General features: G+C 46.1%; 1 protein-coding gene across 1 annotated transcript in view; it reads left to right on the top strand.

The window, feature by feature from the left end:
* LAMB4 (laminin subunit beta 4) overlaps nucleotides 1-12,514 on the top strand; it is a 99,524-nt gene that overhangs the window by 31,671 nt on the left and 55,339 nt on the right. The window contains exons 12-14 of the mRNA XM_077864055.1: nucleotides 1,862-1,971; nucleotides 4,187-4,266; nucleotides 4,861-5,011. Coding sequence (XP_077720181.1) covers nucleotides 1,862-1,971; nucleotides 4,187-4,266; nucleotides 4,861-5,011 — 341 coding nt within the window. The remainder of the gene's footprint in view (nucleotides 1-1,861; nucleotides 1,972-4,186; nucleotides 4,267-4,860; nucleotides 5,012-12,514) is intronic.

Below are 12,514 nucleotides of genomic sequence, written 5' to 3'. Positions count from 1 at the left end.
AAAGAGTCTAGGAATTTTCTGGGGCCAAATGGGAAGACCCTTGGCTCCAGGATCACAGAAATTTAGAGCTGCCTGGGGTCTCAGAGAGCTGCAGATTCCTCAAGGAATCCTGAGTAAATAATTTCCCTTTGGTCACAGCATCATGCTCTATATTTTTGCCCAGATAAGGAACTGTAGATTATTTGCATGCTTAGAGAACAGCGTGCAGAATCCTACCTTCTTCTGGAGTTTAACGGCAACATTAAATTCCAGGCTAATAAATTATATAGTCAAGCCAATTCCCATCACACTTTTCATCACACCCAGGTGCTGCCCCTGGTTCAGTACTAACCTGATGCCCTCCAAGAATAGGCCAAATAATTGTTTTTTGGAGTTTTTTTCTTTTGTAACAGCTTCAGGGAGATATAGTTCACATGCCATATAATTTGCCCTTTGAAATACAACTCAGTGATGTCTTTATTCAGAGTTGTGTAACCATCACTATAATCAATTTTAGAATATTTCTATTATCCCAAAAAAGAAACCCTGCACCCTATTTCTGTCTATATACCCAAAAGATTGAAAACAGTGTTGAAGACAGATCTGTACACTCATGTTCATAACAGCATTATTCACAGTAGCCAAAAAGCAGAAGCGATCCAAGTGTCCATCATGGATGAATGGGCACACAAAATGTGGCACATACACACCGGAGAATACTATTCAGCCTCAAGAAGGAAGTTGTGATACGGGCAACACCATGGATGAGCTTTGAAGAGGGTGGCTCAGTGAAATAAGCCAGTCACACAAGGACAACCGCTGTAGGAGTCCACTTACATGAGGTTCCTAGAGCAGTTAGGTCTATGGAAACAGAAAGTAGTGGTTGCCAAGGGCTTGGGAGAGGGAGGAAGGGGTAGAGACGGTGTTTGGTGGGCACAGAGTTTCGGTTTTGCAAGACGAAGAGTCCTGGAGGTTGGTTGCACAATAGTGTAGCTGTATGTAAAATGGTAAATTTTATGTCAAATGTATTTTACCATGAAAAGAAAAGGAGCCCCATTGCCTTTAGCTACCGCCTCCCTACGTGCCCTTTTCTCCACCCCGGCCTGGGCAAGCCCGACTCTCCTGTCTGTCCTTCTAGACTTTGCCCGTTGTGGACATTTCATACAAATGAAATCATCTAATATGTGATCCTTTGTGACTGGCTCCTTTCACGTAGCGACATGTTCTCAGGGATCACCCATGTCATAGAGTGTGTCAGTCCCTGATTCCTTTTTATGGCTTAACAATAGTCCATTGTGTGGATACTCCCAACATATTATTTATCCGTGCATCGTTTGATGGACATTGGGGTGGGTTCCATGAACAGGGGGTTTTTTCCTGCAAGGGAAATGTATAGCTTGCTCTGGTAGCCAATTCCTTAGCCTCACAACACAGGCAGGACTCAGAGATGCCTATGGGTGGCAGAGGAAGAGGAGGGAGAAAATGGGAAAAAGGAACAAGGTGCTAAGAAAAGAGAGGGGAGGATAGCTGCATCTGCCCCAAAAGGAGCCAGCAATGACCACCGCGACACTCAGAAACCCTTGCCCTGCGTCCAGCCGGCTGACCCCCCACCCCCGGGCATCACTCAGGATGACCGTGCCAGCCACCCCAGCTTGCACACCTTCTAAGTCGTCTCCTCCCAGTTGCCATCCAGCAGAACCGCGGGGGCTCTGGAAGCATCTGGGCCTGGCTGTCCTGTGCGGGGTTGTGCGCACCGCAGTAACCGTGTGCCAGGCCCGGCTACTCTGTGTCCTTGTGGCCACGTGTTTGGCTCAGTGTGAGCCATTAGGGACAAGAGGGGGGTAAAGAAAAATGGGAATAATTGCATTTGCTGTGTTTTCAGCCTGCAACTGCCACCCCTCCGGGAGTGCGCCGCTCCCGGCCTGCGACGTGGATACAGGCCAGTGCTTGTGCCAGCCCTTTGCCACCGGGCCACGCTGTGAAGAATGCGCTGTATGTATGTGCTGAGGAGTTCCCTTTGGTGAGGTTGCTCGGGGTCCTCCTGCCACTGCTCAGGGGGGACTCGGTCTCGTGGATGGCTCTCCTTGTCCCTGGGTATTTCCATCCTCCCTGCTAGAGGTTGTTTCCATGCCAGAAATCAGCAAAAGCCACTCACCAGCCCCCACCCTTCGGCAGAGAGCCGGTTGTTGACATTTACCAGCACACCAGCTTTTTTGTACCAACTTGGACTGAACTGACTCGGGCACCAATGTCAGAGGTTTCATGCACTGTCCTCCCGAAATGCCAGGCAGTGGACTTTGAAGGTCTATCTGCTCCCCTTTCTCAGCCCGCCAGATCATGGAGCCTTTTCTTCTGTCCTTGGCCTGCAGTCCCTTTATCTCACCCCTGCGACTCCTTGCCGAAAATTACCTTGGACAGGCTCATTCAAAAAACCCCACCCAAACCAAGCCGCAGGTTTAAATGTGTTGTTGATTCCCATGGGAAATAAAAGCCTGGATTTTTCACACACCCCACTCAACATAGGAGCGTGGATGTCTAAAATTAGTCAAACACAAGCTTTTTTACACCATAAGAAATGTGTCATGCAGTGAGGGAGTTCAAATCCAGCTCTTCCCTTTGTTCTTCAATCTTGGCAGCCCACCCTGACATTTTAGACACACACACACACACACACACACACACACACACACAAATAAAAATAAAAAGCTTAACCTAATAAAAGAACAGTGACCTTGATGTGTCGGAAGAAATGTAGCCGATAAATAAGAAACATATGCCTGTTACAACATAGCTTTTGTGCTAATCTTTTAAGTCATTTTACTGAAAACATATGAGGATGGGGCCCAGGAGGTGGGGGAAGAAAGGCAGGAAGTACATACGGAGGGGGAGGCCTCTGAGGCAGGGCAGCGGACCTAGAAGTGTTGGGGGGAAGCCAGGCCCAGCTCCGTGGCCGTGGGGGAGCAGGGGCTGCGGGGCTGGTTCACAGGGTCAAATGCAGACTCCACAGCAGATGGTGTCAGACATGCCCTAGACTCAGGCTGACTTTGTTCGTTGGCTCTTTTCTGGCCACTGTGCTGTTAACTCAATTGTGTTTGCAAGAGGAAAATAACTGAGCAGGGGCCACCCTGTGGGGGCTTGTCCCCTGTGGCCGATCCCACGTACCCGCCAGGTGCCCCGCTTGGCCTTGTGTCAGGGGCGCCCGGGGCCTGCACAGAGCCCCCCATGCCACAGGGAGTTTTCACAACCACATCCTGAGCGAGGCCCTTCGTGGCCCATCGTTTGGACCCAGACTGCAGTTTAGTTTTGGGGAAAATATCAGAAATTCTTTGCTGCGTTTTGTGACACGTTATGTCAACTTCGAATGTTTAAAATACATCTTTTTGGGTAAAATCAGGCATCAACTTTTACCAAGATAACAACGACAACAGAAAGATATATGGATTCTTCACAAACTCATTTCAAATGAGAGTGTCATGCCTCTTGTGACGTTAATTTTGTCTGAACATGTTAACTTGAGATCTGAGGGGGAAGGATTTTTTTTTTTTTTTTAGCATTTTATAGTAAATGTTATCACATTTAAGAACTAGTTGTTTGGATCTCACCAGCTGCTTATATTGAATGAAGGTCAAGATGTTGCAATGATGAAAAAGTCTCGAACAAAGTTGACTCTCTCACGCAGAGTTTGTTATAGCAAAACAACTTGTTTATAAACAAGCGAGCCAACTAAATTGTGATATTCAACTAAGATCTCAAATGCCACTTGATTGATTTTTTTTGTTACCCCAAAACATTTTAGGGTTGTGAAAGTAAAAAATCCCTAGGGATTTTGTGGTAGGGGAACCTACTGGTTTTTACAAAAGCAGTTGCAAATCAGCTAGTTGAAGACCGTCTCCCCAGACTGGCCCTAAGTAACTTAATGGGAGGCGAAATTGGTGCTGTCAGAGGACCGAGTCGTCTCTACCGCATCTGAGCTTGGGATCATCTGCAGACAACATGCCTGTCCCCCTCATTTCAAGTGCCAGGAGTGGGAGATATGTGTCCTCAAAGATCATTACCAAGTGCACAGGCAAGAAAGGCTGGTCAGTGATTGTCCAGGCAGTGTGGCCGTTGGACATGAGTCAGCTGAACTGTACTGGTTTTTAATATTTCCCTTCAGAGGAGCAAATCTCTTCACAGCTGGAATCGGCTGAGCATTTTCTCTTTGTAGGTTGGGTACTGGAGAATGGAAGATCACCTCCACGGCTGTTCCCCCTGTGACTGTGACATTGGAGGTGCTTATTCCAACGTGTAAGTCAGTAAAAGGAATGACAAAGTTCTGTGACTATAGTCTTGACTCACTTTTCCTAAGCAAAGCACATTTTTATTCTGATAGGCTCATAGTCATTGGTGATGGACCTTATTCCATGACAAGCAAAGAATGCTAAAAAGAGATGTTCTTGAGACATTAACCACAGCCCAAATGATTTATTTTACTTGAGATATTCCCAAGGAAGAGAGAAACAGTTCTACTGCCTGGTTAACCGATGAGGGGGGAGGGGGGAGGGGTGCCTCCTGTGACTTGACCTGGGTGCCTCCTGTGACTTGACCTACCTAAAACACCAACTTTTTGCCCCCCTCTCAAAGGAGGTTCCCCACTTCTTTTTGCAGTTTTTAGAACAGAGAGAAGAGAAGTGGCTCCTTGGGTTTTATGGATCTGGAATTGCTTTTCAAGACCAGACACATAGAGCCCATGGCCTCCCAACATCCTCCTCAAGACAATGACTGATGGATTCAAAGAGTGTGTCCAAACTCAGAAAGCATTTAGCACAGCACCCCCATGCCTCCATTTGATACTTGCCCCTCACCCCTGTGTTGGTGCATGATGGATTTGTGTCTCCCCAGGTGCTCACCCAAGGATGGGCAATGTGAATGCCGCCCACACATCACTGGCCGCAGTTGCACCGAACCAGCCCCGGGCTACTTCTTTGCTCCTTTGAATTTCTATCTCTACGAGGCAGAGGAAGCCACCCCACTGCAAGGACTTGCACCTTTGGTTCGTATTTCATTTAGTGTCCTCACAGATTTGATTTGATGGAGTGTCAGTACATACATATAACACACCCTTGAGATCATGGGTAAGGTACCCAAAAAGGATGGTCTTGCCCACATATGCAGATCAGAGTAGAGTTTAATTTATCACAGAACTGAAGATTATAGAAATTCTTGAGGGCAGAGGCTGCATCTTATTTAACCTTTGTATTCCAATTCTAGCACAGAGCCCGGCACATGAGTGTGAATTGGATTAAACCGCGATTTCCTTTTTGCTCTTTCAATGTGTCTATCAGATACCATGGGTTTATTGAGCATCTACTTGTCTGCCTTACCCATGACTCTATAAAGAGTCATGAGACGTTCCATGAGACGGAAGGATAAATGTGTACCCCATGCACCATTGTCGCCCCAGCACCTACCACAGTTCCTGACCCATAGTACGTACGAACTTCACAGACCTCTGCTAATGAATGAATAAAGAAGGTACATAACAGAAGCCTACACTGTGTTCTCTGGCCTCCTGATGTCAGATTAACAGTTCTCACTGAAGGCAGTGACATTCGCTGGAGTGTGTGATTGCAAATGTCACTTGGCGCGCTACTTCATTTCCTACAAGTCACAGTCCTGTGGGATCTTTTCCCTAAAAATATTTTTCTAGAAGTCTTGCTAAAGGAGCAGACACACACATGTGGAATGATTAGAGAAAATACAAGTTAGACTCCTGTGACATTCTCAGGCACGTGACTCCAGCCACAGGCAGGCATGTGATGGGGGGAAAGGTGATGTGAGGTGAGAGGCTTCAAGGAGAGAACACATGTAAAAGTTGGTTCTGAAGATGAGATTTGGATAGAAAACAGGGGAACTCATCCAGGTTCCAGCAACTAAGTCATTTCCTGAGATCTCTTCTTTATCTGGACACTGTTGGTGGGAGGGATGAAAATCCCCCTTAGGAGGCTTGGAATGTTCTCTTCTACTCACTAGAATTAGGGCAGGGGCAGGAGGTTTTCACTCTCCCTACTTAGATTTACAACCGTGGTGGGTGGAATCACAATGAAAAAGTCTATGTCTGCTTTCTTCATGGTTTTTAATTTTGTCTTCATGATGTTGACTGAAAAAAAAAAGCTTTGGGGGGATCCCTGGGTGGCTCAGCAGTTTAGCACCTGCCTTTGGCCCAGGGCGTGATCCTGGAGTCCCGGGATCGAGTCCCACATTGGGCTCCCGGCATGGAGCCTGCTTCTCCCTCCTCCTGTGTCTCTGCCTCTCTCTCTCTCTCTCTATCATGAATAAATATATAAATAAATCTTTTAAAAAAAAAGCTTTGGGAAAGTAATATTGGTATTTATAGTTAGGCTATAACTATTGTAAAATAATAGAAAATATATATGGGTCCCTACCCCCCTGGTTCCTGGTACAGAGCTCCTGAAACCTGTGTAATTTTCTAGGTGATAAGAACACTTGGAACATCTTTTGTTCTAATATTTGGTCTTTGACCCTGGCTCCTGACACAGAGCTCCTAAACCCTTTGGAATTTCCTGGGTGATAGGAATATCTTTTGTTCTAATCAAGTGACTCTCAGTGGGCTTTTGGATGGGGGCTGGTCACCAGAAAGACCCAGCCATAATTAGAAGCTTAGAATTTTCAGACCTACCCCCTCCCCCATTGTTTGGGAAGGGGAGAGGGACTAGAGATTGAGTTAATGATTGATCATGTCTATGTGATAAAGCCCCTGGAAAAATCTCCAAAGTGTGGTGTTCAGAGAGCAACCAGGTTGGTGAGCACATCCATGAGCCAGGAGGGTAATACACACCAACTCCAGAGGCCAGAAGCTCCTGCATCCAGGACCCTCCTAGTCCAGTCCTTGCCCTAAGTATCTCTTCATCTGGCTGTTTACGTGTATCCTTTATAGGATCCTTTATTGTATAAACCACCAAGCGTGTTTCCCTAAGTTCTGTCAGTGACTCTAGAAAATCTCAAGCCCAAGGAGGGGGTCACGGGAATCCTAGTTTATAGCTGTTTGGTCAGAAGTACTGGTAACAGCCTGGACTTTCTCCTGGCATCTGAAGTGGGGGGCAGGTAGGCTGGTGGGACTGAGCCCTTTACCTGTGATATCTGACGCTAAGTCCAGGGAGATGGCATCAGACTGAACTAAATTATAAGACATCCCATCCAGCTGATGTCAGAGATTTGATGGGTGTGGAAATAAACACACACATTGGTGCCAGAAGTGCTGTCGGCATAGAGGGACAGGAGAGAGGACACACAGTGGTGTCTTTCCTATATAACTGTAAATGCCACAGTTCCCATCGTTTTGTGTAAGAAAACACAAAACAGATGTAATTATCTAGAGTAGATGGGCCGATACTTAGCATTTATTCCCTGTACACCACAGGCAGGGTGCTGACAAGCAATTAAGTAGGATCATATCATGTGCTGATACAGCTCCAAAGAGTAGTGTCTGTCCGTGGCTTTAAGAAAAAAAATCAAGGCTGTTGAATGGGCTTAGAGGGCCCCGAAAATTGCCTAAAGAATTAAAAAGTAATATGTATAACAAAGGAAAACAAATTCAAGGTGGGATTGATGTTAAGTGTTTAAAAAATGAATAACTTCCTCTCCACTGGAAACCCAGGCCTTAGTTGTAGTAGAAAGGATTTAAATTAGAGACTGTTTAATTATTTGTACATTCATTAACAAACATGTATTGTGTGCTTCCTATGCTGTTGCTGTTGGTATCAGTAAAACTTCCAGAGGCACCTGGTTGGCTCAGTCAGTAGAGCACATGACTCTCTTGATCTTGGGGTTGAGAGTAGAGTTTACTTAAAAATAATTTTTTTAAAAACCCCGCAAACTTCCACTTAGTGAGTGCCTTGTGGCTTTGCACTTTACGTGCATTATTATCTTGTTTAACTTTCCAAACAACCTAAATATTATCATCTTTAATTTCCAGATGAGGGAAATGTTAAAGAGGTTACGCAACTTGCCCAAAGTCACCCAGCTGGTGGGCAATGGGCCCTGGCTTGAAACCTGGGGTTCCTTTCATAAGGGCACTACCCCATTCATGAGAATGTGTCCTCACGACCCAGTCACCTCGCAAAGACCTCACCTTTAAATACCATCACCTTGGGAATTAGGCTTTATGGATTTTGCAGGGACACAAACATTCAGTCTACGGCAGCATCCTTACTACTCAAAATGTTATCTATCAACCAGCAAGATTGGCATCGCCGGTGAGTTCACCGGACTTGGAGAATCTCAGGCCCCATCCCAGACCTATTAAATCATGTCTGCATGTTAACAAGATCCCTAGGTGATTTGTAGGCAGTCTGGTTTATTTTTCTCATTGAAATGATTTGTGGTCATAAATGTGAATATTGATTGAGTTTAACATAGTATAGAATTTAATACAGTATAGTATAAAGCTAATTCCATTATATACTTTCTGTATAAAATTAATAAAATAGTCTCTAATTTTGTGTTACACAATGAACTCCATTGGTGAGGGGGAGAAAAAAAAGAGGAGGAAAAATAGGCATAATCCAGTGTAGCCTGTCCCGAGAGCCCTCATCACAGAGGTCAGGCAGCTGGTCAGAGTGTGGCTGAGAATCTGAGCAATAAACACTAGAACAAGAGAGTTTCTGAAGCAGGCGACAGCTGACCCTAGGGCTGCGCACTGGTGACGAACAACCAGGGGACCTGTGAAATTAAAAATCACATTTATAGTACCAACAATGAAAAATCAGCCAAGGAAACACCCATGTCCAGAGAACAGCCAACAATCTAGAAACCAGCAATTGGAGACTCTGACTGGGTCACCACCAAAGAGATGATACAAAAGAGAGGCCTGAGAGACCAGGATTTTAAGGAAACTGGAGCTGCATGAATGTAATTCCTCTGCTTCAGTTTGGCTGCTGGGATTTGGCTCTCCTGGTCTAACCTCTCATGGGAACCCAAAAGGCCAAATCCCACAAACTGAGAACTGCCAGGAATTGGTCTAGGGAGTAGCCCGAGTGACCATCAGCTAATAAATCTGAGTCTCGACACTATGCCTGTTGTTGACTCTCTACAACTTTCTTCTTGATATTTCACATTAAAGCATGGCATGTGTGCCTTTTTTATATATATAACACCATGACACTAGTAGATAAGACTAAATGTTTCCCCAGTTTGGAATTTCACCACTACTAGCCTACATTGCATCCTTTAAAAGAAAACCCAACATGTGCTCGTAGGACTACCAACATTTCCCATTTCCATAAAGCAATAAAAAATTATAAGCTGACTCATGACTCGTTCCTGAGGTTATGAAATGAGGATCATGATTGCCATTAAGTTATTGGATAATCTGAAACTCCTGTACTGAGGTATAATTGGAACTGTTGAGTGACTTACACTGCCATTTCTTTTTCTTGTTAAGATATCAGCCGCAGCTTTGCCTACATGTGATGTGTATTTCCAGCAGCAAGGGGGTGATTTCATAGTTGACAAAGGCAATATAATACTGAAGAGAAATCAGAAGCAGAGTGGACGTGCTGACGAGTGGAGTGAGGTAAACCATTTCTTCATGGCCATTGCCTATCCTGCCATAAATGAACCCAGTAATGTGGTCGGAACCATGTAGGACCCGTGTAAGTCCTCAGTCCATGTAAACCCCCAGTATCCTCAAGGATGGGATGGATAGAAGGAGGACACAAGCTCAAAGTAATGCTAGAGCCTCTGAGCAAAACTTCGGTAGCTCTAGTTCTTTCAAGATGGAAGTTTCTGGAAAGCTGGATTCTAGAGTTGGAGAGTATTGTGAATTCACGATTTTTTGTCATTTTGGTAAGGAAAGGTACAGTGCTGAGGAATGGCTCTGCCCCTGGTTGGAGGGATAAGGATGTGCTGATATACCTGGGGCGGTGCACGGCTGTACCCTGAAGTCTGAGGCAGTGGGAGTTGGCTAATGCTGGCATGAGTGCAGGATGATGCCCCCTCCACAGGATCCTGCCTCTAATGGCTTCAGAAGGCCCGGGGAGACCTGAGGGCCTTGTAGCCATCCAACTATATTAGCCCGATATGAGGGTGCTTCATGACCATTCATTCATTCATTCATTCACACATATGCTGGGATCTTTACTGAGTGTTCCCAGGTGCATATGCATGAACGGGCATGTTGGAAGGCGTATGACATGACACTAGCTGTCTTGTTCATGAACCTAGCACATGAGTCAGTTCCTTACATATGAGACCTCCTTGAGTGAAGGAAATGGTTGAATGAATCAATGATAACAAACATACGTAGGCCTGAAGCCTGCCCTTGAGATTGTTGTTATGGAAATGAGCCATCACAACTGATGGTGGCGGGGTGGGGGAAGTATCAGGAAAGAGGCACACATGATATGGACTTCAGATTAGGGGGAGCTACCTCCAGCTGAGAGGATCAGAGAAGGCTTCCTGGCCAGTGTTCCTCCTCCTGGGATGGCGGCCTTGCTCTTTCTCCTTGTCTGATTCCCGTCCCGCATGCCCATGAGGCCTCCTCTGACTCTCTGGGCATCTCCTCCTGAGTCCATCAAAGAGAAGAGTGGGAAACGAGTTGGCACTCCCCTCCCCTGGCTCCCTGCGGCCCAGATCAGTGAACCTCAAATGTTACTGTGCCTAAGTATTGCCTGGGGAGTTCATTCAGAAAGCAGATTCCAGGGTCTTGCCCTCAAGATGCTGAATCCGGGGATCTGGAACTGGTCAAGAAATCCACACATTTGCCAAGCACCCCCAGGGGATTCAGACACAGGTGGTCCATGGCCGCACTTTGAGAGACACGGCTCTGAGCATCCACACACTACTCTCCTGCCTCTTCCCTGAAATGACCACCTCTGTATTATTGACTTTAAAACTTGTACTCATCCCTGAAGACCCAATGCAGATTTATCTTCCTCTGACATTCCCTACCCCAACATCTGGACAGAGTTCATTATTTCCATCTCCAGGGCTATACAAATCAGTAATTTTCAGACTGCGGCTCCTGCCTGTTAGTGGGTTATGAAATCGGTTGGCCAGGCCAGCCTTTATGCAACAGAATACAAAACAAGGGCATATATTTTTTTTTCATGAAAATTTCATTTCAGTGCTCTATAAATGTGCATGTGTGTGCTGTGTCACTGTCTCGGGTTGGGCTCCCCGGAAACAGACATTACAGCAGAGATTCGGGTGCCCGTGCTTTACTGGGGGAGTGCTCACCAGAAGTCTGTAGGGGGCAAGTGTGGGAGACGGGGTGGGGGGCCCCCAGGGGCCGTCATGGGTGTGGGCTGCCAGGGCAGATGCAGGCGACCTCCCCGGTAAGCGGCTCCCCTCCAGGGGCAGTTCTCAAGAGAAGGGAGCAGCGTGAGACAGCAGCTGGTGGCTGGAGACAGTGGCCCAGCAGAGGGGACCCAGCAGCACAGTGACAGCGTCAGCTGACGTCTGCTCCTTGCGTGCTCAAGACCCACAAGCAGGGCCCTCTGTTCAGAAATTAGGGAAAAAGTTCCTTGAAGGTAGTAGAATATATAGCTTCTTCCTTTTTTTTAATTTTTAAAAAGATTTTATTATTTATTTATTTGAGAGAGAGAGAGAGAGAAAGCGAGAGAGCATGAACAGGGAGGAGGGATGGAGGGAGAAGCAGATTCCCCACTGAGAAAGGAGCCCAACTCGGGGCTCCATCCCAGGACCCGAATGAAGACGCTTAACCGGCTGAGCCACCCAGGCGCCCTATAGCTTCTTACTTTCTTCCATAGTCTCTCTCTTGACTTGTTAGTGGGTTTTTATTTGCCAATTAGTGCCATTTGAAGAAAAGAAATATTAGTTATTAGCATGAATTGTACCACTCGTCTTTGTATCATGCAATGCCAATTTTCACTGCAAACATAAGAGCATTTGGCTCACGTGTAATCATGTGTAATGACTGAAATTACACCGTTTGTCTATGGAGTCTTCTATGCATGTGCATCTTGTTCTTCCCGAACAGTGGGAATGCTGCACAAAGCGACCTCAACCTGGTTTTCATTTCACTTCTTGGTATGCGTCCTGCCAACACTGCCTGCCCTCAGCGTACCAATGAGTAAGGGAGCGCTGCAAGAAAGGCAGCCAGAAGTCACCTTATCTTTTCTTCCTTCTAGTCATCCCTTGGTGCAAGCAGCTGGCCAATACAGGGAAGCAACATGAATAATGTCTTTCTTAGAACGCCTTTGCCTTCTTTCTGCTTTCAAAGCAAGTTCTGGTTGGAACGGGAAGCCTGGCTCCTTGGAGCTGTCAGCACCCTGCTTACTCAGTCACAAATGTAGCACATTTACCTTATTTGCACGCTTGGTCTCACTGAACGCATGCGCATAGTAGGTCCATTTGGATGCTATGCTCACTGGCATCGTGTGTGTGGTTTGTGAACATTGGGGGTGAGTGAACAGGCACGTGGCGGGCATATCTCTTCTGCTCACATGTGCGCTACATTGTCCCAAGAGACTTCACTTATAAAACAATTTCAAAGATAAAATCATCATTTCAA

This window comes from Canis aureus, chromosome 21 (assembly GCF_053574225.1).
Source record: "Canis aureus isolate CA01 chromosome 21, VMU_Caureus_v.1.0, whole genome shotgun sequence".
Classification (NCBI taxonomy): domain Eukaryota; kingdom Metazoa; phylum Chordata; class Mammalia; order Carnivora; family Canidae; genus Canis; species Canis aureus.
This window is presented reverse-complemented; position numbering and strand designations above follow the sequence as displayed.